This window comes from Mauremys reevesii, linkage group 8 (genome assembly GCF_016161935.1).
Source record: "Mauremys reevesii isolate NIE-2019 linkage group 8, ASM1616193v1, whole genome shotgun sequence".
NCBI lineage: Eukaryota > Metazoa > Chordata > Testudines > Geoemydidae > Mauremys > Mauremys reevesii.
This window is the reverse complement of record NC_052630.1, coordinates 96,873,149-96,899,880: the sequence shown is the minus strand read 5'-3', so window position 1 is coordinate 96,899,880 and position 26,732 is coordinate 96,873,149. Positions and strand designations below refer to the sequence as shown.

The window sequence follows — 26,732 nt, the reverse complement described above, 5'->3', positions numbered from 1 at the left end:
TCACAGAAATGGAGCTGCAGGCAGAGCAGAGGTTGGATGCAGCTGGGAGCACAAGAGGTGAGAACTGTGTCCCTAGCAGGCTGAAAGAAAGCTAGCAGCACGGACAGGTCAGTTGCTGGCAGGGACCGGGGGAACAAGGGAGAACTCCTGGCTGGCTCCAGGGACTGAGCAGCTGAGGGCCCTGAGGTAAGGAGGAGCTGGGGCCATGGGGAAGTGTCTAGGGAACCATAGCAGTGCTGAGAGGAGGGAGAGGAGCAGTAGGAGGCTGCGATACACAGGGTCCCTGGGCTGGGACCCAGAGTAGTAGGCAGGTCCAGGTCCCTCCCACTCACCACAGGGAAGTGTCAGGATTTGGACTGCAGTACTGACCGCCAGAAGGGGGAAACACGGATGGTGACACGGCCAGAGGGTCGAGCCACAAAGAGGACACTGCACTTCCTGGGGTCATGGGAAGGGCTGCAGACAGACAACCGGGACAGAGCAACAGTGTGCAAACCACGGATGGGAGGGCATAGGCCTCGAGCTAATCCTCAGGAGGCAGTGCCGGACCAGAGGTGAGTGATGTGCCCCCTGACAGGCACAGTCTAAACGCACTGGCCAAGTGCAGCCCCAAAGTGTGCTCATGGACAGCCAGCTAGCACCAAAAACCTCCCGGTCAGAGGTTCACAGACATGAACAGAACTTGTCTGGGCCTCTGCTGCTTCAGTCACCGCCGTCCTCACTCAACATCAGTGGGAATCTCTAGAGTAAATTAGCAATGGACGCTGCTGGCATCTGTGCACTGATTTCCCTCCTGTAGTAGGATTACCATCCCCAGTGCCCTGAGGACGTCCCGAGACACTATGGAACCATCGGTCAGGAGGCACCGTGGAAGCACAGGGACACCACAAAGATGGCTTCCAATAAATCTCAGGAGAGCTGTGCATTTTAGGGTTGAACCCCTTTCCTGGTGGACTGGCGGGTGGGGCAACCTGCTGCTTCCAAAGAAGAATTGGTCCAAACCAACATTTGTCCAAAGATACTGAGGGTACGTCAACACTGCGATAAAAAAAACTCTGGTACCGAATCTCAGAGTCAACTGCCCCGGGCTTGTGGTGCTAGAAAGTAGCCATGTAAATGTTCAGGCTTGGGCAGCAGCCCACACTCTGAGACCCCGCGGGGGTCTCAGATCCCAGGCTCCACCCCAAGCCCGAACGTGTTTGCTGCAATTTTATAGCCCCGCAACCCAAGCCCTGCAAGCCTGAGTTAGCTGACCTGGGCCAGCTGTGCTCTTTTATTACAGTGTAGACATACCCTGAATTTGCTGTCTCCTATTATTATTGTATTGTATTACAGAAGCTCCCAGAGGCGCCAACAAATATCAGGGTCCCATTGTGCTAGGTGCTGTACATATGCATAGCAAGAAACTGCCCCTGCCCCTGCCCCAAAGAGCTTACACTAGACAAGGCACAGAGTTGCATGGGAAACTGAGGCACAGAGGGGTGAAGAGACTTGCCCAAAGTTGCACAGGAGGTCAGTGGCAAAGCTGGGAATAGAAACCACATCGCCTGCCTCCTCTCATTCCTTATCCTCATGACCACGCTATTTCCCATGGAAATGACCCCTACAGGAAACAATTTAGTTCTAGGACATTGCCATATGTTATAATGTTATGACCTCAATGTAGGCAGCATCCCTGAACTGCTTTACTTAATATGGCCCCCTCAGATTGCTATGGATGTTAGTTTCACCGGCCACATGCTCTGAAGCCATGAAGAGTTTATGCTTACAAAGGGAGAGCCATGCCAAAGGACCACCAGTTTTGTCAATAAAGGGCCGGCTTTCTAATGGTTAATAGAGTAACATCTCACCAGCTGGCTGAGGGAGAAGAAAGCAAATGCTATGTAAATAATGCCTCTTGCTCCTGCTCTCTCTCCAGAGGAGGAAATGCAAATCTTGTTTGCCTTAATGTTTATGGAGGGTGGAGGCCTGGAGAGAGTCAACACAGTAGCCAGAATAAGTAGCTGGAGGAGGGTTAGTCATCCATTTTATACACACTGGAGGGCAGGCGTCATGTTAAGTAGAAGTGGCTTCATTTTATTTTAACTTAATCTGGTCAGTGTTCAATGTAGCTGTCACAAGGAGAGCAAAGCACCTTGAATGGAGGCTACACCAAGGCCATCTGCAGGTAGGACAAAAACAATTCTTCCTATCTGTCAGTGAGTGGAGTGTCACCGCTAGGGTGACCAGATGTCCCGATTTTATAGGGACAGTCCCGATATTTGGGACTTTTTCTTATATAGGCGCCTATTACCCTCCACCCCCGTCCCGATTTTTCACACTTGCTGTCTGGTCACCCTAGTCACCATCCCTGGAGCCCGTGTGATGCACTGGGTGATGGCTGTAGTGTAGCCCTGCTGTGTAGACATTAGGGCCGTTACCTTCTGACTAAACATTTTTACACATTTACCTTTCTTAATACAAAATGAATTCAAGATTTGCAAAGGGAAAATCTTTTTGGTACACTGAGGGCCCAACTCTGCTCACTCAGATTTACACCTGTGTAACTCAGTCGAGCTGATGAGAGTTACTCTGTATTTACATCCTGAAAGCAAGCCCAGAACAGGGTCCTGACTCTCCTGGCCAACACTATTGGCATTCTCAACATGAGAAAATACATGTGAGCAGCTCTAAGACAGGCAGTGAAAGAGTAATGCCATTTAGAAATGTTCCAGGCAATATAGCAAGCACATCGTTTACCAAAGGCAACCCTGAAAACAGTAGTGTTTATGTGTCTGCCTTGTAATATAAGGAAGGAGCAGGTCATTTAGTCTACGCCACTCAGATGAACTCTGTTTTGATATCTGATTGGGTGAGACAGCGCAGTCCTAGTCTTTAAAAAGTGCATGATCTGGGATCCAAGATTTCCAAAACCAGGGATTAGTGATTTTGGATGACTCTGTTTTTTGGGTGCTCAACTTGAGACATCTTAAGGGATCTCATTTACAGAGGAGGGTGTTCAGCACCTTCTAAAAATCAGGCCCCTTCTGGCAACTCAGGCTGGGCACCCAAAACCACTAGCCACTTTTGAAAACAGGGCTCCAAGTCAGATGGGGACAGTGCACCTGACTTTTAAAACTTGATAGACTGGTAATGGCTCCTAATTAGTGTGGTTGTGTCTCAGAGACAGTTGGTAGCCTAGAACTAAAGATAGCAAATCCACCCACTAAAGAAAGTACTGAAGATGAATGGTGACTCATAGGCAAGAAATTGATTATTACAGAAAAACGTTAAGACCTCGGTGAATTACAATGTTCTTGCTCGACAGCTCATGCTCCTTTTTGTGCAGACTCTTGTAAAGCGGATGTAATCAGCTGAGGATAATCAAGACTTTGTGTTGCTTCTGAAAGATTTGCTTCTCGTGCCGTGCCACATTAGCCAGGGAAACGCAGAAGACAGCAAGCGTGTCATCTGTCTCCCTCCTTCTAAGGGTGAAATTCTCCGCTGCAGCAACAAAACAACACTCCAATGAATGCCAGGAAACCAAAAGACCCAAAGGCCTCAAAAGAAAGAGCGACAGGTGCTAAAAAAGTCACCTTCAATGCAGCAGGAAGAGAAGAAAGGGCCGTCTCTAAATCTAAGCCAGTAAGACATGTTGCATTTATTAATTAAGCAATAGGGATCGATACCCAAGACATTTCTTGTGGATTAATGTCCAGCTGGGAGGAGCTGACAGCCTGAGGGACAAGAACAGCAATCTGTCATTAATCCCCAGGAAATGCTCTCTGCCAAGGTCATTAAGTGCCTGGATTTATTTTATGGGTGATAATAACAATAATCATACTTCCTCCATTGACCCCCACCCCAACTGAAGTGCTATGCAACAGCAGCAAATCAAATCCAGTATAGTGTACACATGAATACAGACTTCCCTCTTCAAATACAAGCACTCAGTGTGTGGGTGGGTGTGTTTTATTTAATATCAGGGAGGAAAAGGCATTCAGCTACTGTGGTGCAAGGGCCCATGTAAGAATTAGATTCGCTAGCCAGATGATGTATCCACGCCCGCCCAGAGACGCAGGGCATTCACTGCCCCCATTCACACTCACCGTGGGTGGCTGGGATGTGCCATGGGATGGGTGAGGTTTACCTGTTTGGTTAAAGGGTCCAATTAGTATTTTTGTTATCTTGGGAGCAGGCGAAGGGTTTGAGCTGCTGGGGCAGGATGAGTGGCTAGCAGCTCAGTGAATGTGTCACAAAATTCCATTTGGGGAAGTGTCCAAGATGGACACCATGGACCAGATGCTCCTGCAGCTGGTGTCATGACACTGGCACGTCTCTTCACTCAGATATCCGCATGCACTCACTTCTTGGTCTGTATATTCCCCTTAAGTCCCCAGGTGCTCCAGACGCTGGCGGTTACTCACCTTCCAAGCTTCAGATGGGCATAGAAACCACAGGAGCTTCGGAAGCCACAACTTCTAAACCAGCCTCTGTCAGCTTGAGGGGCCTTCTAGCCGCCCAGCGACTCACTAAGGAATTTAAGGTACTGTGGTTATTGCTGTAGAGATGCTCCCAATAACAGCCACTTAAGAGCAAGGCTCCAGTGACCCCCTGGTTCTGCTGTGTCCCATAGCAGTAACCATCCCCCTCGAGCAGGCATCAGAAGGTCTCAGAACAGGAGCGAAAGAGGCTGGTATTGCTGCTAAAAGCATCTATACCCAGGTCCTGTTAATGGGCACAAACAGTAAAGCAAAGCCTGGGGCCCTGCTGCCCAGTGCAACCTCCACAACTCCCAGCCCTCTGCAGGCCCACAGCCTTTGCCCCCCCAACTCCAGCAGGTGATCATCCCCCACAGGCAGTGGGAGAAAGCCCAGTGGTTTTGACCAACCCCATCACTGTCAGGCTGGCTCTGACTGCAGAGGTTTGAAGCTGTGCCCTTGCTAGCATGGTTAACAGAGACATCCGCATGTGCCCCTTTCCTGGGGCACATGCTCGGTACTGGAGTGCATCCCTGAAGGAAAGCCAGGCTGACTCTCTTTATCATCCCACCTACCCTTTGAAACTGGCCTCTGCTAACATGATTAGCCCTGGGATTAAATCCATTTTACTCACGGCAGGAATCGATGATGATGTTTTTAACTCCCCTCCCATGGAGCTTACCTATTTAAGGCAGCTGCTAGCAGTGGCTGGCCATTGACTCTGAGGTCCAGCCACAGCCACTGTTTTCTGGTGGTGAGGGCTCAGGTAAAACGTATAATGCCTAATACTGGGGCTTAGGCATTTTCTGTTGGGAGACAGTACCAGGATTTACAGTATAGCTAGAGGTGCCAGCTAATAGTCTGACACTGGATAGCTCCCATCTCAGCCACACAGTATATTAAAGCACTGCCTACTCCCCTTAGTTAAACAAACAAAGCCCAAAGGAGCCCTTAGAAAAGTGCTACCATAGGAGCCGAGATGTTAACCACAGCGTCTGGGACAAATTCCAACTCCGGCAATGACATTCTAGCTAAATTCCCCTAGCCCAGGGCAGGGAGTAAGGGGAGCTGGGGTCTGTTCCCAGCTCAGCCAATGACTGTCTGTGTAACCTTGTCAGATGCCAGCCTCTCAGCTGTAAAACAGGGATACTGACACCGGTACCTGTCTCATGGGGCGGGATTGAGGCTAAGCTCAGTAATGTTCATAAGGTGCTTTGAGATCCCCTTATAGCAAATAAAATAAGGCTGTATATAAGTCAAATGCAGCTATGTGAATATAGATAGTTCAACATGGCTGTGAATATAGTCTTGTTCTTCATTTCCTGCCCTAAAATGCTGTGTAATGTTGCTGCCTTCAATTCCAGAGGTGGCAGTATTGCAGTGGTAGGTGAAGTGATCCCTTACCTGCCTCACAGGGACATTGCAAAGCCTAATTAGCTCACCTTTGTAAAGTGCTTTGAGATCCTTTGATGAAAGATGCTGAAGAATAGTGACGTGGTACCGCAGTGTCTGGGCCGTGCATGTGCCCAGTCAGACACTCCCTGCCCTGAAGTGTGGGTATGAAAGGTGGGCTGGAGCTTTGCTGTCTTGCTCGTGTCTCTTAGCACCTGGTAAAGCATGCATTTGACTTGTAGAACCGAGCCACTATGAAAAACAAGTCAAGACTCCAAATCTCTCATCACAAGCCCATCACCATCATCAATGAGAAGGTACGTGTTCTGTCTGCCTAGCACAGGGTCACTCAGATGACACGCTCAGTGCAGTTTTCTATTGAACATTCCTATGGCTGAGGAGAATGGTGACATCCCCTCAATTAGCAATGAAGACTGACCACTCAATGCCAATAACAGTGGGACACATCACAGTGGAATTGCCCTGTCTAGGAACTGCTCCAAGGGCTTTGAAGATCTGGACTGGGCTGGGGTCAGGCCTCTTTCAGTGACTAGGATATGTGCATGTTTCAGGCACCACTGTGATCTACACATGATAAATCGAAAGAGCTCAGCAACCAATGTGCACTTATTCTGGTGCCTAAATGGAACCTGAGCTTATTTGAAAATTTGGCCCTTTGGGCCTGATCCAACCCCACTGACATCTGGATCAAACCTATAGGAATGCATCTTTTATAGCTGAAGAGGTGTGGTCCCAACTTGAGTAGGCTAACACCAGTTAAAATCCTAGTGAAGACCAGATAGTTGGTAGTTTTTCACATATTAGTGGGTTGAGTTAAAGACTATGGAAAATCCTAGATCTAGTACTAGGATTTTAACCTTATGTTAGTTACCATGTGTTAGTTAACTTGAGTTAAGAACACACCTTGTTTCTGAGTGAAGACAAAACCTTAGCATCTGATTTTCAGTGGTGCTGAGCCCATAACTCCAGTTAGGGTCAAAGGGTTCTTTGGGTCAGGCCTATGCTGTCCAGAATAGCCTCCATTGCTACGCTCATGGATAAAACTACAGAGGTGGTGATTATCCCTCGCATTTGCTTGGAACAGACTCATCATCCGGGCTTAGAAAGAACATGCTTCCTCCAGGGTCGATTATTGTACAGGTGGCCAGAGCATTCTGGGTTTCCCCTGCTTTCCTCCAAAGCATGCATCCATCACTGGCCATAGTCAGCAACAGGATGCCTGCCTGGATGGCTCACTGATCTGGTCTGGGATGGCAGTGCCTAGGATGCTCTTATTTGTGTGGTTTAGCGTCCTCATTCCATCCAGCTGCATGGCATGTCCTCAGTTTCTGCTATTTGTTGTACCCACTGGATACAACATTACTCGGGAAACCAGGAGTTGGGGGCGGGGGAGGGGAAGCTCTCTTCCAGGCAGGCTAGCAGTGATGTGCTCCTAGGAGACAGCATATATCAGCCTCATGACACGTTCACCCTCGTGTGACCCGGGGGCCTGCAATTCAGCTGCTGTGCCTGAACTGAAGAATCCTCATTTGTCAGCTAAGCAGTCCTGGGCTGGGGGGAGGGTGGGGGACGGGATGAGGAATAATGGTGACGAGCCAGGACAGTCCTGTCAAATAGGAGTCTTGCCATTAACAGCAAGGACCTCTGCATCAGGACCACAGTGGATTAGTTTGTACTGCAACCATTTTGCTTCACTAGAAACAGAGTTACGCCATATCTGGTTCTCACACAGTTTCTATCATGTAAGAATCTATAAACCACAAGTCGAAAAAGACCTGGATTAATTTAAATGGAAGGGATGTTATCAAACAGTGGGACTTCAGAGCTGATCAAGGGTTTAAATACAGTACCAAGTAGGGAGAGAAATTACTTAGGCAGGAACACGAAGTAATGAGATGAAATTAAGAAAGAGAATATCTAGGCTGTATATCGGAAAAACCTTCCTGGCAGTGAGCTGCATTAGGCGATGGTCTTGTCTCCTTGGGGAAGTACTGAAAGCCTCATTGCTAGGTTGCGGGTCTAGCACTGGAAATGTCCTGTAGGGACCAATCCTGCATTGGCCGGGAGATGAGCTGATCTCTCTGATCCCAGCATTCTGACATGAAATGAGCCATCTGCAGCTCCAGAGATGACTCTACGCACACATAGCACTAAGAATCCATTTAATAATTGATGCAACAATCAATATCTAAGCATTTTTTCAATGAAACTCTTCCTATGGGATACTTCTCTGTTCTGCTCCTAGAGCCTGTTGAAAAGCGGGGAAACTCATCTTCCTTTAGTAAGTGAAGAGCCCAGGCAGCATCCTGCCAACTGAGCATTAGTGTCACACACAGGCTGGGGCTGGAGTACAAGAACGGCCTGTCTTTGCAGCATGGCTTTCAAGCTCAGCACACTTAGCAAGGGCCCCTACCTCCTTCAAACAGGGCTGCCTGAGCAAGGGAAGGTGTAAATCCCAGCTTGGGCAGAGGGAGTCTTAACCCGCCAGGACAAAACACTAAATGGAGTGGGGGAGAGTGTCTGTGGATATTGGAGAATAAAGATCATTAGGGCCTGGCCAGAGGTGGATTCTATTTAGAGCAGTGGTCCCCAAACTGTGGGACATACTTCCCCTCTGCCGAGGAGGACACAGAGGAATGTTCAGAGGGGCAAGCCCCCACGGGGGTGGGGTGGGGAGGGAGCGCCCTGCTGCTCCGCCCCTGTCCGCAGTTCTGTCCTCATTCCCTCTGCCCCCTAGGCCAGCTCCACCTCTAGCCCCAGCTCCCCCCACATCCTCAGTTCTGCCCACAGCTCCATCCAAGCGCCTGTGCTGAGCCAACTGTGCAGTAGTGTGTGTGTGTGTGTATGGGGGGTGTGTGGACAGATTCCATGACTGGTAAGGGGAGGAGGGAGGGTGTGACAGGAAAAATTTGGGCACCACTGCCTTCGAGATTGCTGTGCCGAGAACTGCTGTTTAAGGCTCTTCACATTTCCAGGGCCACCTCCCACATTAAGGGGAAATTCCCCTCAAGAATTTCCCTCCTCCAGGGAATGCAGATGGCTGAGCTGGTGGAGCCGCATACAGAAATGCCACCCTCTCTCCCTGCAGTCTGCCTTTGCAGGATTGCAACCCAATGATATTCACAGCCTGGGCTGTGTCTCTCTCACTCCCCTCCCTTCTAGCCATGAACAAAGAGAGAAGAGTTAGCAGCAGAAGGGCCAGACCAGCTGGGCAGGGTTGTGCCCCATAGTGTTCCATATGTGCTGAAATACCTAGGCATATTGGGGTGGAATTTAAAGTACAGTTCCAGTTTTAACTCTCCCATTCTTTGCTAACTTGAAGTTATACCCCTGCATTTTCAAAGAGTTGCACTGGGTACAGCGATACTGCAGCTGGGAGCAGGCTTCCCTGCTGATACGGACATGGACACACACACAGACGTGATTTTCTCAAGCTTGCATACTAAACATAAGTGTAGTTGGGGGTACCACAGGCAGTTGGGGGTACCACAGGCAGTGGTTCAGGCTGTCTGAGCGCATAGCTGGGATTCTGGGTGGATTTGTCCTCAGGTGGCTAGCCCAATTCTCCCCCTGTGCTACCCATGGCTACACGGCTATTTTTTGCATGCTAGCTTTAGAAGAGCTAGAGCATCTGCCTAGCCTACCGAAGTAGGGAAGCATGCTCCCAGCTGCAGTGTAGACATACCCACGGACATTTAGCAAAACCTCTAGATTTTCAAAGCTTAATGCCTGTGAACAAGTCTTTGAAAATTTGGCTCATAATGGTCTGAGATGATGCCTTCCCTCGTGTTCCTAGCTAGGGCCAAAGTACAGTCAACTACTGAAGAATTGATCTCAGGCTTTATGAGTCCCAACATATGTTGGGACAGGACTTGAGCAGTCAGCATTGGGCAGAAGTCCTACTAGAGAGGACAGGTTCACAGAACTTCCCCATCTACCATAATAGTGTAGTGACGGCCTCCAAGATGGTTAAAACATGGTTTGATATTCCAGTGCAGACCTAACCAGGTTTTAACCATGTGTCCGAATTGGGCAAAAGCCCTGGATATATCTTAGCATTTACCTATGCTAGGGAACCAGAACTACATTTTGTGTTGTGGGGATGACTGGTGAGCCAGCACACTGACCCAGTTCTGTTAATGTGCATGCATGGGTTAATTCTAGACTCCCAGTAATTGGAGTCAACTCTCACTGACTTGACTGGAAATTGACTGGTTAAACCCCATGTAACTCTTTGAAAATGCAGAGATTCATATTGTTGGAACATAATTTATTGTGATTCAATTGTAATACACACACACACACACGTGTGTGTGTTTGTACAGGGTCTAAAACAATGGGGCCCCAATCCTGACTAAGGGCGCTGGGTCTGACTGTAATACAAATAAATTAATTAAATTATATTATAGAGTTGGGTCTTTGTTACAGATTCCAGTCTCGTCTGCAATACCGAAAGAGAAATTCTCTTGTGGCAGAGCTGAAGAGCTGCTAAGGGAATATTTACCAACCAAACTTACCAACGTTACCTATGAGCCTACAAAATGTGCCAGCCTCACTATTGCTTTAAGTGAAGAAATAAGACACTTGGTCAAGCAAGTCACTCCTCCTCGGTATAAGTTAGTTGTCAACGTCACCATTGGAAACAAAAGCAAAGATGAGGCAGTGGATATAGTGGTGACTAGCCAGTGTCTGTGGGACCCTCATTCAGATAACTTCACATCCTCCCAGTACGTGAATGAGACACTTTTTTGTGTTGTTTTGGTACATGCTGTTTATTTCGAGTAACAATCCAAATACATCTCCTTCGCACAGGAAGAGCTTAGGTATGTTACTAGCTACAAGTAAAGCGAGACGCTCAGACACGGGTGTTTGATGACAAACTTGGAACTGTGCCATAGCTACAGCATACACAGTATGCAGAAACTCTAAAACAGAATAAAAATGCTAATTAACAGATGAATTTAAAGATGTGGAGAGAGACTATGTGCGCCATACATCACATGTACACTTATGTGCACAAGATGCCTTGTCATATCCTGTAACAATTCCTGGCTCTTACATAGTGCTTTTCACCGGTCTGTCTCAAAGTGCTTTACAAAGCGAAGTACGTATCATTATATCACTGGATGTACTTTTACTAACAACTATTGTTTTCCATTAATAATGTGATGTTTTAAAATGGAAAATATGATACCCAATACTTTTATTTCTGAGATCAACCATCTCCTCCAGTCTGTTACATCTGGCTGAACCTGGGTCTGCATGGAACTCAGAGGCAGTTTGGACTTGAATCCCAGGGACAACTCCTAGCCTGCACCTGCCAGATGTTCTGCCTCTGGCAGAAGAACAAATTCAGCAGCTCCACGCTCTTCTGCCCTTGATTCAGCAAGGCACTTAAGCCTGTGCCTAACTTTCAGCATGTGAATAATCCCACTGATTTTGTGTACTTAATGGTCAGCAAGTGTTTAAGTACCTTGCTTGAATTGGGGCTTTTGTTGTTTTCTACTTTATTTTGTATCTCTTTTTGGGGGAGGGGTGGTAGTGAGGAATTTTATTGAATAGATTGTGTTTTCTTCATTCCTTCATCTCCTCTGGGGTAACATAGCTGCTTTGAGGCTTTGTAACCAGGGCCGGCTCCAGGCACCAGCGCAGGAAGCAGGTGCTTGGGGTGGCCAATGGAAAGGGGCGGCACGTCCGGGTCTTCGGCAGCAAGTCCCTCGGTCCCTCTCGGAGGGAAGGACCAGCTGCCAAATTGCCGCCGAAGAATGAAGCAGCACGGTAGAGCTGCCGCTGAGGTGCCGCCGATCGCGGCTTTTTCTCTTTTTTTTTCTTCGTCGCTTGGGGCAGCAAAAAAGCTGGAGCCGGCCCTGTCTGTAACCTCTGGAACAGCTAGTAAGGTGCAGCCCTAGCAGGCCTCTATGCACGGCCCCTTCCTCCCCCCACAATGCTAGAGCGTTCCAGAACAGCCCTGTGGAAAATCCAAACATTATTCCAGATATGAGGCAGTGTTCCTGGGAAGTTCAGAAAGTCAGTTCTGGCAGCCCTCTGCCTATGGAAAAGTCAGGCAGTCACCATGAAATAGCTTTTCTAACTTGAAAATAGCTTCAGTTTCATAAACAATAGAGACTATAAAATGCTTGGGAGCAGGTAAAGCAAATAACCATCATCCCTGAGAAACTGAGGTTTAACAACAGCTAGAACATCATGCACACACTTTCTCAAATAGATTTTTAGGATACATTTTTATTCTCCACGTGAAGTGTTGTACACAAATGATAAAGGACTTTACATTTTTTCGGTACACCGTGCAAACCCATACCAGTGCATCAATACATCATGGGGCAAGGCTTAATAAATGCCCAGTGACCAGAAGTATTAGGGTATGTCTAACTGCATTGTAAACCCAGGTCTGCGGGACCCGGACTCATGGACTCGGTGTTTATAATTGCTGGATCCAGGTCTCACAGCCGTGTTAACGCATCAATGCTATTACACTATGCAGACCTTCTGACTTGGATCTGTGGTCTGACCTGTGTTCACACTGCAAAACGAGAGGGCTTGGACTTGAGTCACAGAAGGAGTCGGGCTCTGACCCACTGCCCTATGAGGGTCCTAGGACCTGCGTCCTGAGTGCTTGCTGACCTGAATCAGACTGATTTGGAATGGGGTTCAGGTTCAAACCTGCATCAAAGCCTGGTCTTTTGTGCAGTGTAGACATACATTTAAAGTCCCTTATGGCAATAACCTCTGGATTAAGAGTTCCCAATAGTGCACAGTGACACGGTAGACCTAAATGGCTTTCAGGATGTTAGTACCGTGACAACCATGCACAGATCAGAGCAGAGTTACTTACCTGCTCCTTTTTATTCACAAAATGAAAGTGATGACACAAAAAAATGAGGTAAAAGTAATGCTAAATGTCTCTTTCATGAAATTCTGAGTTACTGCTTCCACTACCATTCTTCTCTTTCCTGGCTGTGCCATGTTATTGTGGCAGGTATGGTTTGTCAGCTGGCCTATAGGGATTTTTAAAATAATATAGTAAGAATTATATTAAAGACACTGTATAAAATATTTTATACAAAAGCATATGAAAATATATGCATGAGAAACCCAAACAGGTCAAAGGACAAGTTCAAATTGATGTTTGCATAGGAAACGGCAAACAGGTGCATGCTTGGTCTGCACTTCTTTTCAGAGGAAGCAGGTCTGGAACATGCTGCTAAAATACAAAATAGGAATCCTCTTTGAGTCCTATGGCTTTCAGACATCTAGTCATATCTTCATTAAATTCTACTGAGCCACAAATCAGCACAAATGGCTTTCTTCTACAGGAATTTATCATTTTCTTAATCAAGTTCTCAGTTAAATGGCCAGTGTGTGTGTTTTCTTGATAGCTCCAAGGAAGTTTTTCCAGGGAAGATTCCTGGAAAAGCAAAAAGTTTACACTATATCAAGTTATTTTAGAAAAAAAGGATGATTAACACTTTGAAGAGTTAATGCTTAGACCAAACATCTGACCTCCCTTGACAAAGTTTCATCTGAAAATTTACCCTTCAGGAATCCATCTAGGTAGTTTCTTCCAGGTCAGTAATTGATGTAAATGAACCACTGCAACAGCTGTGCTTTTCTGGGACAATGAAATCACAAAGCCCAGGATGAATCAGGTGTGAGCTGGGAACAAAGCATTCTCTGTCTAGGGGATCTGGCTGTGGAACAATCTTTCAGAGGAGATTGGGCAAATCCAGAATCTGACCATTTTTAGGAAATGTTGCAAAACCTTCCTCTTTGAGACAGCCTTCCCATCAGAAGTGACACTCACAATATGAAGACCTGCCTCTATTCCCAAACCCCTAACAACCTCCCTCTGCAAAAATAAAACCCTACCCCAAGCAGAGTTTTGACCCTGAAAAGAGAGAAATGCCAGATATTCCATGAAGTCCACTAGGGCCTTTGCTATTGTTAGTGATTTTATGTGGAAGGTGCTCACCTACTACCATGATGGGCAACAGCATAAAACTGATTGATAAGTAGACAGATAGAATTATAAAAAGGAAGCTGTACAACTTGGTGTAAGATTAAAACAAACCTCTTATGAGAGGAAATCACAATGAGACAAGAGAGAAAAAACGTATGGACTGCCATGTCCTCATTAGTGTCAAACAGGTACCACTGCCCTGTACAGGATGGAATTTCAAGACCTCCTCAATGTTTGTGACCATCTTATTCTTTGGTGGCTGCCGCGCAAAAAGGTTTTTAGGAGCAGAAGGTCATGAGTTCTGTTCCCCATTGCCCATACTGGCCAAATGTAGGAGACAAAGTTCCACAATGAGGGGCGCAAAAAATGATTCATGCAGGAAACTTAAAATGCTGTGTGATTCATACTGTTAGCATAAACAACTTTCTATAATCTGAATGCGGTGAATCTTTATTTCTGATGTAAGTAATTTTCAACAATAAAAGTGAGGGAACACCAGACTTGTGTGGAACATACGTAAATTTGAGACTAAATGAGCAACATCTCTGAAAATGAAGGCTACTTCAGAGGTAGCCCCTTGTCCATGAATTTGGCATAGTTAGCAACTTTAAGTATGTGGCCCCAACATTTTTACGCATAGACATGACATGGGCTTCATTGGAGGACTCCAGTGTGAGATAAGTTGATGAGAAGCTGGGTGGATGCATGCTGCAAGGTGAGACACCAAGCTAGCAGTGAACATTTGTGATGACTGAAACTAGCTAATGAACGTGAGCAGTGAATGAAAGCAGCTAACAAATCAATGCATGGGTGCTGAAAAAGGAAGACCCTTTGGGTGCAGTTTGTTTATTGTGAGTTTCACAAAGAGCTGAGAGTTCTATAAATACAATTTTTCATATGCAGCAATGATCAATTTGGAGGGGAAAAATATTCCAGGGTGGATACAGTTCAATGGGACCTTCCTAACAGAACCTCTGTCAAGACAGGTCACCTAGTGAGCGATACAGTTGAAAGTCTGCTAGTTAGTATGAACAGGATTTAAGAACATGTTATCAGACAGCTGCTACTGGATCAACACATGGCCTTGGCCACTGGTAAGCAATCAACTTAGATAACACTGAGGCAAAAGCAGAGAAAGCAGAGAGTTGTTCACCACAGAAAACCCAGGGATGAGTGTATTTATATCAGAATGTTACCTGGCTAAGGACGTAACATGTTCTGACGTTCCAGTATCGAGACTGATCTTGGAGAAGAGGTTTCAAGTAAATATTTTCAAAAGTCCGGAAGCAACCAACCAGGGTTATAAAGGTTTCATCATCTTCATTTTCTGTTATGTATTGGAGAATGGGGAGCATTGGTGCTATGCCAGTTCCAGAGGCAAGCATAAGAAGTTCTCCATACTAGAAATTAAGTGGAGGATTTTGAATAGATTATAGTAATTGGAAATGGGAAAACCTATTACATTACTCCATTCCTCTGAAAGGGTGCGATAGCAGGCCTATAATATCTGATATGTTCTCTAATGGGGGACTGCGTCAGGTTCATTTACACACAAAATTTAGTTTTTTAAAAGGCAAGATTTTACAAAACCCAAACTCAACAGAAACATTTTCATGATTAAAAAAAAAAATCAAATGAAAACCATTTTTTCTTGGATAGAAACATACCCCTGAGTTTCAACCTTGATTTCAGCTAAAACATGTTGAGCTTTAGTTCAGCTGCCCCCATTGCTGACACCCCTTGTCAGCAGTGGTTTATATTTCCATTGTAGACAAGCCCTGAGATAAAGATGAAAGCACTCAAATCTCATGCTGTAGAGTGTAATTTAGACAGCTGCAGGAAGGAACTCTTTCCTTCTTTGTACAATTGCTTGGTGCATTATGGAGGTTCTCTACCTTCTTCAGCAGCAGTGGACATTACAAATAAATAATAGTAATACTTAGAACTTTTTATCCACAGACCTCAAAGCACATACAAAAGGTGGGTGATCATTATAATCCCCATTTTATAGATTAGGAAGCTCAGGCATGGGGAGGGCTCGATTTTCAGAAGAGCTGAAGGATCTCAGCTACTTGCCCAAGTTCACACGCATGTCAGGAGAACCCCGGTCTCCTGATTCCCAGTTCAGTGCCCTGCCCACAGGACCACCTTTAGCCATGGCTAGGGACTGGATATCGGACTGGATGAACTACCAGGTCAGAACTGATATGGGAAATCCTATGAATCCATACTAAATCAGATGAAGTGCTCACAGCCAAATGAATCACTCTTATTCAAGAGTTGGATTGAGGACATCTGAGCTGTATCCCAATAGAAAAGTTAGTGGCCTGTGGAAATCAAAGCCCAAAGCTATATTAGACTGAGAAAAGATTTGCAAAACAAAGGGCCCACTCCAACTCCTATTGACTTCAGTGTAAGTTGGATCTGACCTTTTATGAACAAGTCTATCCTAAGTGCTATGAAACTTTCAGCTTCCTTTTATACAGGCCACTGATTTATACAGCATACTAATTCTTAGGGATGGCCATCAGTGGGAGCCAGGGGTGCTTAGCATCACTCAAATTCAGGCCCTACATGTGCCCAGGCTACCAGTAAGGCTGGTTCCCCGTGGCACAGTTTGCAAAACCTCTTCTAACTTATGAATTGGTAAATTAGCTGAGCAGGCTGGAAGCAGGGCACAGAGATGGTGTTTTGGGACTATTTCACGATATATTGTGAATGACCTATTTAAATTGCTGAGCCATATCCACTTTTAAAATAAGATCAGTTTTGATGTATTTTGGTAACAAATTACTCTGAACGCAAAAATAAAAGGGAATTTTATTTTCGGGTGTTAGCAGAACTCATAAAATACCTTCCATCTATTATTATTATTCATAAATAATACAAATAAACAGTTTGAGCTTCTATGGTGACTTTCACCCAAGGGTCAGAATGTGCTTTATGAGCTGTATTTACAGGGATCATTCACCCTCTGTTGGGATGCAGTCACTTCTGGCAATGCAGCACAAACTTGATCACGAGTTCTGAAGAAGGGGAAGTGAAGAATAACTTTACCAACTGAAACAGTAGGGGGGATTTCAGCAGGCAGAATGTAATTGCTCTACCTGGAATTTGGCCAGCTCCCTGGGGTTTTCACACTCCTCACTGCAAGTGCCATGGGATCTCTAACGACCAGAACCACAATTCTACATCTCATCCAAAAGGTGCGGATTAAATAACAGTCCCTACGTTTGTAGGAAATCTCTCCAAAATTTGATATAGTCATTTTTGCTCTGAGTTTGGCACCCATACGTGGGATCACTATTTGCAGCATCATGGACGTAAGACTGCACACCTCACTGGAGTCTGCACAATCTGATGATACCTCATGGGCCACATAAATATATCAAATGGGTGAGATCTGGCCCTGGGACTAGGAGTTTGATACCTCTGCTCCGGTCAAACTTGGTCTTGAAACATCAATGTAGTTCAAAGTGATGCAAAACAAATTTGCACGCATTTTTGGTGATAACTCTGACCAGTTTTCTTCGTTTCAACACTAATGAAATGGATGCTCAGCAACCCTTGCTAGTGTTTTATAATCTCCCCCACTCCTCCCATTCCTCTCCCTCCTTACATATTTTGCATTCTAACAAGATCCATTTACTCCAATCAACTTCAAATGCTGTAGTACTGTACAGTAAATGTGTAAATCCTTCAAATAATCAAAATAGTAATCTAATTGACACTCTCCCTTTGGTACATTACACAAAGTGAGCTACCATGTGCTGAGCCATTCTGTATCTATTATATGACTAACCTGATTAGGGCTATATGGGAAGCCTCCAAATGGCCCTCGCCAAAAGACTGTGTCTCCTTCAATCCAGGATTTTATATATTGTGACATTAGCCCAGCCTTGTAGCACTATTAAAAAAAAACACACACAAAAGGAAAGAATAATTATACTTTGTTGGAAAGTTTCCCAGCTTAACGTTAATTACAAAATTATCTCTGTTTAAACAAAAGGGGGAAAAACATTTCAGGGATTTAAAAAATGACTGTTCTATTGGCAAAATAATATAAACTTGTAACAGTAACAAAGACATTTAACTGAAATGATACTGGATCAAATCCAGCTTGAATATAATGTAAACACAATACACACTTATGAAGCCTAAGCTTTCTGAAGCTAGGAAAGCCTATCAGAACTCTCATTTACAAGGCACACAAAGAAGAACTCCTTACAGTCAAAAGCACAGCAAGCTTTCTTGTGTTCTCCAGAGCTCAGAACACGGTCATGTAGCACAGTTATTAAATGACTGGGAGCTGGAAGTGCATTCTGGGTATTGATATTCAAATGAACACCACATATTTTACACTTTGTTTCAGATCTCCCAGATGCTACAATGGCACAGCAAGTAACTACTGAACCGGAGTCGGATTTCCCATCTGAAATATTAAAATGGGTATTTTTAGTATAGATCATCTGAATGTGAAGGGATGCTCTGAGATTTTACAAAAATGTTGACATGGACTGCACTGAAAACGGCATTCACAAAAACTGCTCTTCTTCCTAGCAGGTACAAAACCACTGTGAAAACACTGTTAGAGACTTCTGCATAAAGACTTCATGTGTTACTGACAGGAGTCATAGCTTGCCTGCAATAGAGGAGGACACAAAGGGAAACGCTAAAACCCTGGGATCATCCAGTTAGTCCTGTTGCCATCCCTAATGGCTTCCGTGCTGTAAGATACTATCAGAGACATTTTACATTCAATGGGCCTTGCATCTTGGGTAGACATTTAACACCTATGCAGAGTGGGTAGAAAAGGTATCATATCAGAATGGTTTGTATGGTAAGCATCTTACACTCACCTTCCACAAGCATAAATGGCAACACAAGGTATAACGCAGTAGCAAATTAGCAGTTACTTCACGTTCCCTACAGCAGTAGGGGAAAAGCATTTGGAACTGAAACACTCTCCACACCCAAATATCTCCCCTCAATCTAAATGAGAAATGACTGAACTGGTTTACAATTATTTTTTGTAAATAAAAAGAAAAAATATCTCCTGGGATGAAAACTTCTACACTCAGTTTTACACCAGAAGAAACGGTAACATTATAAAATCACTCAAAGGAGGGTGTAAGAGTATGGCTTGGCACTTATGGACTAGAGGCCCAGAGTTAGCCAACTCTGATTACTGAAGGAACTGCTCCAGCCCACCTATGCTGTGGGACCTGAGGGAGACAGCTCATTCCCCTATAAGGGGCAGCAGGAAGCTGTGGTAGAGAGTGGGGAAAGGTTCTAGCAGGGAACATGCGAACTCAGAGCCAGGAGGATGAACTCCAGCCAAGTAAAGCATGGGAGTGACTGGTAAATTAGGACCCAGCTCTGGAAAGGAGGAATGGGGACTTTCTACTGAAGGAGAGAGAGATATTGAATGGGGGTTGGGGCTGGAGGGCAATGTGTTTCTGAGGATTGAATACACTGGACCCCAGAAGGGGACTGTTTTAAGTACTGTGGACTGTGCAGTTCTTAAGGGCCCTGAAGAAGGGGAAACAGAGTGACCCTAGGCCACAAGGGGGGTGCTCAGAAGGTGGCTGACCCTGTTACAGAGGGTTATGCATGGTAAATAGCAACTCCCTCACTCTAAACTGTAGTATCACGAACGTGATAGTGTAACAATAGGAAACAGAGGGGTCTGAACAGTACTTGGATTGCACAGTAATAATAATATAGTACTTCCCAAAATTGCCTGAATAGTGTGAAATATACTACAACCTACACAGCAAGTTATAAAAATGGGTACTTTCTGAGGAGGTGTTGCAGGTCTTTTATTACTGCCAGAGAATCACTATAGTTCCCTTTGGGATGAAAGGTTCTATATAAAGGAAAGGTATTATTACAATCATTACTATTATTATTGAAACGCAAAACCTGTGTAATAAGCAAGTATACATGAAATTTCACAGTCGATTTATAAATGTATCCTATTAATGCAGCTCAAATGTAGCACTTTTCCCCGATTGCCACAATAGTGAAATAACCCACCCATAAATGTCTTTTATCAGAGCTACACACATTTCTAAAGGACGATATTCTATCATACCAATGAATAATAAATCCTCAAAAGTATAAACTCCTGGGAGACAGGCAGAGGCTAAGAAGTTGTACTCTAATCTGCCTGGAAGCTGTAGCTGTCAGAATTTTACACGTGGAGTAAAATCCATCCTCCCCCCAGAAATTATCAGAGATATGTAAATATGACCAGAAAGATGGAACTGATTTTGATCTCCTACACAAAATAATTATTTTTGTTGAGCCTGGTTCTGCAGGCAAAACTTCCATCTAAGTGGAAGGGTAAAATCTCAGCCCTGTTGAAGTCAATTGGTGCTTTGCCATTAGCTTCAATAGGGCCAGGATTTCACCCCAAACAGGTCTTAGTATCAGTTTCTAAATGTGAAGACCACAAAATAGATGTTTTATGGTTCTACATATTTTGCAGCAAAATGAACAGTTTCCCTGAAAAGTGTCCTTAAAGCAAACAACCCCTCAACAAGCCTAATTGCTAAAGGCACTCTCCAGGGATGCAGGAGAGCTGGTTTCATTTCCTGCTGTACCACAGACTTTCAAAATCCTCCATTGGCATTGCCACTGCACTCACATGACAGACTTTAGGGGTGAAGAGGGTCCAGAAGGGCATCATTCCCCCAGGGATTCCATGCACAGGATTTAGAACTAAGCCCTGATCCTATTCCTACCATAGTCAATTGCAAAACTCTGGCCTTGATTTTGTAAGGATCACTTAATAGGGAATATGCTGTAAATAATTTATTTACAAGACATCTTTTCACTTTCAGTTTTGTGTACGTGAAATGACCACTCTTATCAGCAAAGCACAATTGCCCCTAAATAATTACAAAAATGCTCCATGACACATACTCCTAATTATAATTCTCGTTTGCTAAATATTAACAGAGGGAGTTCTGTACATTCAATGGAAGAAAAACACAGTCCCAAGTTGTTTACAATCTTATCTAACTAATATAGACTACTTACTTTTATTAAAACTTCAAAGTATCCTTCAGCGTTTACAGGGCTAACTGGAGTATAAGCTCTTTGAACCTCCAAACCATTCACCATCCCTCTGAGAAGAAAACAAGATGGTACAGGAAACCATTACTGGAATCACTGATTGATACTCTTTGGAGTGATGAGCAAAGGCTAGTGTCTGAAACACACAGCAGTCTTTCCTCCCCAAGGGGCAGCCTTTGCTGAGACAGATGTTCCCTCAATTAGCTAAAGATCCAGGGAGTGAAATAACCTCAGATTTCTCTGCAGACCCTTTACGACACTCTTTAGTATTCCTCTGATTCTCTAGGCAATGGCACCAGCTATGTTGCACATGCAGCTTCCTCAGACAAATCAGGCAAAGGAGAGTAACAGATGTTTTGTGTGGAGCAGATGAATGTGCAGTATCGTGAGGAAATGCCATATTGGTAAATTTGAATTGTAAGCTGTTTGGGCTAGGGGCTGTTTTTCACTTTACAGCATCCAGTAAACATATAATAATAACTGATATATATCAATGGTGCCTATAGTCTGACCATCTTCTGTATCTGACAGTGGTCACCACGAGAAACTAGCACAGATGACAGCTTCTCCCACATGGCCCCTTTTTGGCAAATACTATGCCTGGGGAGGGAATGTTTTTCCTGACCTCCGCTGGCAACCACCCACAAAGCACATGGACTTTGGATACAATATTATTGCATGGTGCTTAGCCACCCCAAGTTACAGGCCTAACATTGAACTCCTGATTTAGTAGTTTGCCTTCATGCCGCCACATTGATATAAATCGTGCTGAAACAACTACTTTTTCTCTTTTTCCTTCTGTTAATTGCTCTTCTTAGTCACACTTAGTTCTCTTTTCTCCACCAACACCACAAAGCTAATGTTGGGAAAAAATGAAGCTATGGAGTGGGCTTTCACCATAAAATTAACAAACTTAAACTCATGAGTTCTTTCAACTGTATCATTACAGAAGCACAGAAATTATGATTTACTTGGTATGAAATCTTTGTATATTGACAAACTGCATATTAAGTCACATAATGTAGCCCGTTTAACTGGAGACAAGTACAGTACCTTAACACAATATGTTGTCCTAAACTCAATCCCAGGCTGTTATTTCCTGGCAGCTCAAATTTATACTGGTAGGTGTCCTCTGTCAGCTGTTCCACAGAGCTTATCTTGAAAGCAGTAAATGTATCTGGATTTAATTCTGAATTACTACTCTGTAAGAACAACAATAAGTAATTACTGGGGTAGATGGCATCCTTTATTTCACTTTTATTTTTTTAAAAAAACTTATGTGTGGATTTAGTGCTTGTGAAACTTAGGACCCCAGAAAAATGTGCCTTGAAAACTCTAGGGGTCTCTCTGCTGGTTTGTTTTTGCAGTGTTTTTTTTCAAAATCTAAGATGTCATTTAAAAAAAAAATAGATTCCAGATCCTATGACCACGAAGAAAACCTTCTAAACATGACTCAGTGCAATGCTGTCTTCCTGAGTGTGTAGAAACGGCTCTAAGAGAGCTTAACACCCTAATGGGGATGTAACACTGAACTCTAATGATGACCATTTTAAAAAACAACACTGTTAATTATTTCACTGCTGATTATGTTAGTAGAAACATCCAGCTTTACTAGCATGGTTGGATTTATATGAAGGGCATTTGACAGGAATAACTATGTTTTGAAGAGGCAAATAATTTACTGCTGTGTCAAATGTTTATTTTTTATCTTCAATATATGACCCTGAAAATGAAGGCAAAATAAAAGTTGTCTAAGGGGAACAGTGAACGCTAGCAGAAGAGATGCTGACACTCTCATCTCTGCTTTTTCCCCTAAAAACTTGTTGCCTTAAGCTGTGGAATCACCACCTATTCTATTCTACACAGGGCGTATCACTGTAATATCTGAATACTTTCAGTAGTGCATTAAGAATGTTAGTAACACCTATCATGTACTTGTTCTCTCGTTCTCTCAACAGAGAAAGATGTATGTGCAGGAAAGTGTCTTGTTTTGGTGGGATTTTCAAGGACTTTTTTTAATATACATGTTGCTATGTATTTATGTTAGGGACAGAAAGATCAAAGAAATGCACCTTGCACTGGGACCGGAGGGTGGTGAAGTTTATGATAGCCCTTAATTTTCTGGGTGACTTCATTCGAGTCTCAGACTGGCCCTGAAGAAAGTTCTGTCTCCTGCACCAACAAGCTTTATCCTTATTTTATCACCTTCAGGTGATGTGAGCTTGCTGTAGTGGCACCAGGAATTGCACTTGAATGAGGTACATAATGAAATCCAGAGAGTATGGGAATTTCCATTACAGCAGGTATTATGGGGGAGGTCTAAATTCTTCTAATAAAAGACCACTATGGATCACCCCACCCTCAGCTACACAGCTATTAAATGCTTACAAACACAAATGTGATAAAAGTACTGACTGATTGGATGCTATGAAGGCCTTTAAAGTCCCTACCTCCTCCTTCTGTTTGGTCAGGAGGCTTCTGTCTTTCTTTGCTTTGGCTTCTTCCCACTGGGCTAGCTCCTTCTGATACACATCATAGACACACGGTTTGCAGCCACTGCCACAGCACTGAGATTGCAAGGGTTCAGTGGGCATAAGAGAGAGCCAGTCATCCTCACTTTCACTCATTACCTACAAAACACAACCCAAGCATCATTCACAGGGCTACATGTTTTAAGAAAGAGGCACACATGAATCTGGTGCTAGCTATCTGCTGCTTTAGAGACATCCATCTCAATATGTTGAAGATTTAATTAAGGAGGCATCCAAACTTTATCTAGCTGAATATATAGTGGTTAACTTGATACAAGCAACGCTGCATCTTCATTTGAGTGGCTGCAATCCTCTGCTTTAATATAGAATTGTTATACTGCATATGACCAATGCCCACAAAGTCCAGTATCCTGTCAGTGACTGTGGCCAATACCAGATGATGCGGAGGAAGGTGTAAGAAACCCAATAACAGTTTGGTGAGCGGTTTATGCCCAGCAGAATAAGTATCTGCGTATACATTAGAATTGCGTATACATTAGACAGGAAAAATAATTTAACTATGGATGTTCTCAGTATTCATATAAATTGCTATATTTTTTAAATCCTAGACTCAGCTTCAGTGACCAAAAAGGAGCATTGTGACCTAGGATTTATCATCTCTGTGGGCCACACCCCTACATTAAAGATGAATACATGGTGTGCTCTGGTCCCATCTTATCTTGCATCTTTCTCTAAATCCCCTCCTTCAATACATCTTTATTACTGTACTCAACATACAAAGTAGCATTCTAAAATGTGGCCTGCACCTGCCCCCGCTTTTAATAGAGAGGTTCAACTTCTGGAAGATAAGCGATGCTGGAGAAATACAGGTGGTGGTCAGAGAGAGGAACTTGACAGGGAGCAGTGTTTAGTGAAATCAGTCAAGTGAAGGGCCATTTTGGAGAGCAAGAGAGTTGCTACAGGGTTAGAGATCGAATAAGTAGGTGACAGCAAGCACTGGTAGAATTATCTTTAACCCCCCCCCATCCAAAGATCCTTATATCAGACAGTCCTAGATCATGTCCTATCAAAAGAAGTCCCAAAACTAACCTCTGTGGAACATCACAACTTTTTAATGCACTGCTAAACTTGATATTATTCTCAATGCTTTGGCATATACTGATGAAGAGTACTAGATAAGAGCTAGGTATTATTAATGCCGTATCATTCAAAAATGAGGAAAATTATAAAACCACAAATGGCAGTGTTGAAGAATACTTAACGCCTATAGCCATTTTCATTTCCAAGGTGCTTTATCAGCATTAAAACTTATCTTCACACTTGTGACAAACATATTATTATTATTCTCATTTTACTGAGGGAGAAATGGAACACTAGGGCCAACATTTTGAAAAGTGGCCACTGACTTTAGCAGTCTAGCCACAGGGAGCAACATGCTGAGCATCCATAGCAAAGTCAATAGGAGTCATGGGTGCTCAGCATGTCTGACAGTTAGGGCCTAAGTGTCTGTTATCTCAAAATAAGTGGCCATTAAAAAATTAGCTTTTGTGACCTGACCAAGGCCAAAGATGAATATCAGTTGTTAGCACAGGGCCTACCACTCATGAGAGCTGACTCCTAGCATTGTACTCAAGACCGTGCTACCTTCCACCCAAGGAATATTCTTCTTTCACCCAAAGATAGTATGTTCCTTGGGGCAGGTACTATACCCCTATCTTTCTGCTGGGAAAAAGCCTAGGACATCAGGGAAGGCAGGTCTCTGTTTTGGTGAGTTTCCAATCTGGACAAATGGAGAGTAGGCGAAAGGGGCCCGTACAAGTAACACAGGAGCAGTGTTTGGGGAGGGCATTCAATATGCCTCTCAGTTCTGTGATTTGGGTACGGCTGTAATAGGATAAATCCATCTCCCCCCTGCAGTCCAGCTCAGCCATGCAACCCCATCATGCTACCAGGCAAAGGCGAGACTGGGAGCCTGCTGCTCCCTGTAGCTACGAGAGGTGGTAGCTAATCATCCCAGTTGGTGGGACCCAGAGTCAGGGCAGATTGCAGGGCAGCTCTCTTGAAGCCCCAGATCCTGGAGTCATGGGATTAGGGGAGAAGCTCTGCATTCATGGATGGACAGGTCCAGCATGTGCCACGGCAGAGACAGGCTTGGAAACGGGCCCCCTAGCTAGGGCTGCCGTGTTCAGTTTTTGACCAGAACATCCAGTCAAAAAGGGACCTTGGTGGCTCCCGTCAGCACTGCTGACCAAGCCACTAAAAGTCCGGCAGCATGGCTAATGTAGTCTCCCTGCCTGCCTGTCTTGCCTCTCATGGCTCCCGAAAGTGGCCGGTATGTCTGGCTCCTAGGAGGTGCAGGGGTGGCCATTGGCCAGGAGCTGGGGCTGACAGGAGCTGTGGGGGCGGCACCTGCAGGCATGCAGGTCACTTCTGGGAGCCGCCTGAGGTAAGCGCCACCCCGCCAGAGCCTACACACCAAAATGCTCCCACACCCAACCCCCTGCCCCAGCCCTGAGCCCCCTCCCCCCACCCAAACTCCCTCCTGAAGCCTGCACCCTGCCCCCAAATCCCTGCCCCAGCCCTGAGCCCTCCTGAACCCCACCCCGAGCCCTCCTGAACCCCACCCCTCGGTCCCAGCTTGGACCCTCAGTCCCCGCCTGGACCCCCTCCCGCACCCCAACCCCCACAACCCCTTCGGTCCCAGCCTGGCCCCCACCCGCACCCCAACCACCTCGGTCCCCGCCTGGCCCCCCTCCCGCACCCCAATCCCCTCATCCCTGGCCCCAGCCGGAGCTCTCACCCCAACCCAGAGCCCCCTGCCCCCCAAATCCCCAGCAACGCCCCAGAGCCTGCGTCACCAGCCGAAGCCCGCACGCCCTTGCCCGGTGAGAGCGAGCGATGGGGCCGGAGCGAGCGGAGGGCGAGGCCTTGGGGCAGGGCGTCCCGGTTCCCGCCATTAGGACGTTGTCAATCAATCCGACTGGCGGAGCGGGGCCCGGCGCCCTCCCCCCGGTTACGACTCTCTATAGCCCGCGTGGGGTGGGCAGCGCAGGGCGTGGGGCGCCTCTGCCCAGCCCCCCGCGCACCAGGTGCCCACGAGCCGCAGCTGTGGCCGGTGCCGTGGGGCGCCTGGAGGCCAAGGGCCCTGCTGGGCTGGGGGAGGGGTGGGGCTCCTTGCCCTGCCCCGAGCCATCCTCCGGCTCGCGACCTACCAGCGGCCGCGTGCCCTCGCCGACGCCCTTCGCGCCCCCTTCTGCCGAGAGGGCGGGAACAGACAGAGCTCACCCAGGCGTCATTGGCTGGCGG

The 26,732-nt window shown here is 45.4% G+C and overlaps 2 protein-coding genes across 8 annotated transcripts; one reads left to right on the top strand and one right to left on the bottom strand.

Moving 5' to 3' along the window:
* Positions 1 to 2,093: 2,093 nt before the first annotated feature.
* Positions 2,094 to 10,682, top strand: LOC120370909 (dynein light chain Tctex-type protein 2B-like). Its single transcript, XM_039486234.1, has 5 exons — positions 2,094 to 2,167; positions 3,329 to 3,624; positions 4,373 to 4,525; positions 6,095 to 6,169; positions 10,302 to 10,682. The coding sequence occupies exons 2-5, from the start codon at positions 3,508 to 3,510 to the stop codon at positions 10,656 to 10,658; spliced, it is 702 nt and encodes a 233-aa protein (XP_039342168.1). The 5' UTR covers positions 2,094 to 2,167; positions 3,329 to 3,507; the 3' UTR covers positions 10,659 to 10,682.
* A 1,034-nt stretch (positions 10,683 to 11,716) lies between these two features.
* LOC120370843 (NADH-cytochrome b5 reductase-like) lies at positions 11,717 to 26,732 on the bottom strand. Of its 7 annotated transcripts, none has more exons than XM_039486078.1 (7): positions 23,385 to 23,500; positions 23,007 to 23,182; positions 21,988 to 22,136; positions 20,899 to 20,986; positions 17,654 to 17,758; positions 15,048 to 15,251; positions 11,717 to 13,299 (listed from the first exon to the last, which is right to left on the bottom strand). In XM_039486078.1, exons 2-7 carry the CDS (start codon positions 23,067 to 23,069, stop codon positions 13,096 to 13,098), a joined length of 813 nt encoding a protein of 270 aa, XP_039342012.1. In that variant the 5' UTR covers positions 23,070 to 23,182; positions 23,385 to 23,500; the 3' UTR covers positions 11,717 to 13,095. The 7 variants fall into 7 exon arrangements, 5 of the variants coding, with proteins under 5 accessions (XP_039342012.1, XP_039342011.1, XP_039342009.1 ...); XM_039486077.1 differs by lacking the exon at positions 23,007 to 23,182 and adding an exon at positions 26,712 to 26,732 and having other exon boundaries at positions 11,718 to 13,299; positions 23,385 to 23,564; XM_039486075.1 differs by lacking the exon at positions 23,007 to 23,182 and adding an exon at positions 26,639 to 26,664 and having other exon boundaries at positions 11,718 to 13,299; positions 23,385 to 23,564.

What these genes read in the sequence shown, in the direction of transcription:
- LOC120370909 (XM_039486234.1), top strand. Translation starts at nt 3,508, where the DNA reads ATGAATGCCAGGAAACCAAAAGACCCAAAGGCCTCAAAAGAAAGAGCG. An exon ending in GACTCACTAAGGAATTTAAG is followed by an intron (nt 4,526 to 6,094) that starts GTACTGTGGTTA and finishes TTTGACTTGTAG; the next exon opens with AACCGAGCCACTATGAAAAA. An exon ending in TCACCATCATCAATGAGAAG is followed by an intron (nt 6,170 to 10,301) that starts GTACGTGTTCTG and finishes TCTTTGTTACAG; the next exon opens with ATTCCAGTCTCGTCTGCAAT.
- LOC120370843 (XM_039486077.1), bottom strand. Translation starts at nt 23,561, where the DNA reads ATGAGTGAAAGTGAGGATGACTGGCTCTCTCTTATGCCCACTGAACCC. An exon ending in TGACCAAACAGAAGGAGGAG is followed by an intron (nt 22,137 to 23,384) that starts GTAGGGACTTTA and finishes TTGTTCTTACAG; the next exon opens with AGTAGTAATTCAGAATTAAA. An exon ending in CATGTTACGTCCTTAGCCAG is followed by an intron (nt 13,300 to 15,047) that starts GTAACATTCTGA and finishes TTGCTTTTCCAG; the next exon opens with GAATCTTCCCTGGAAAAACT.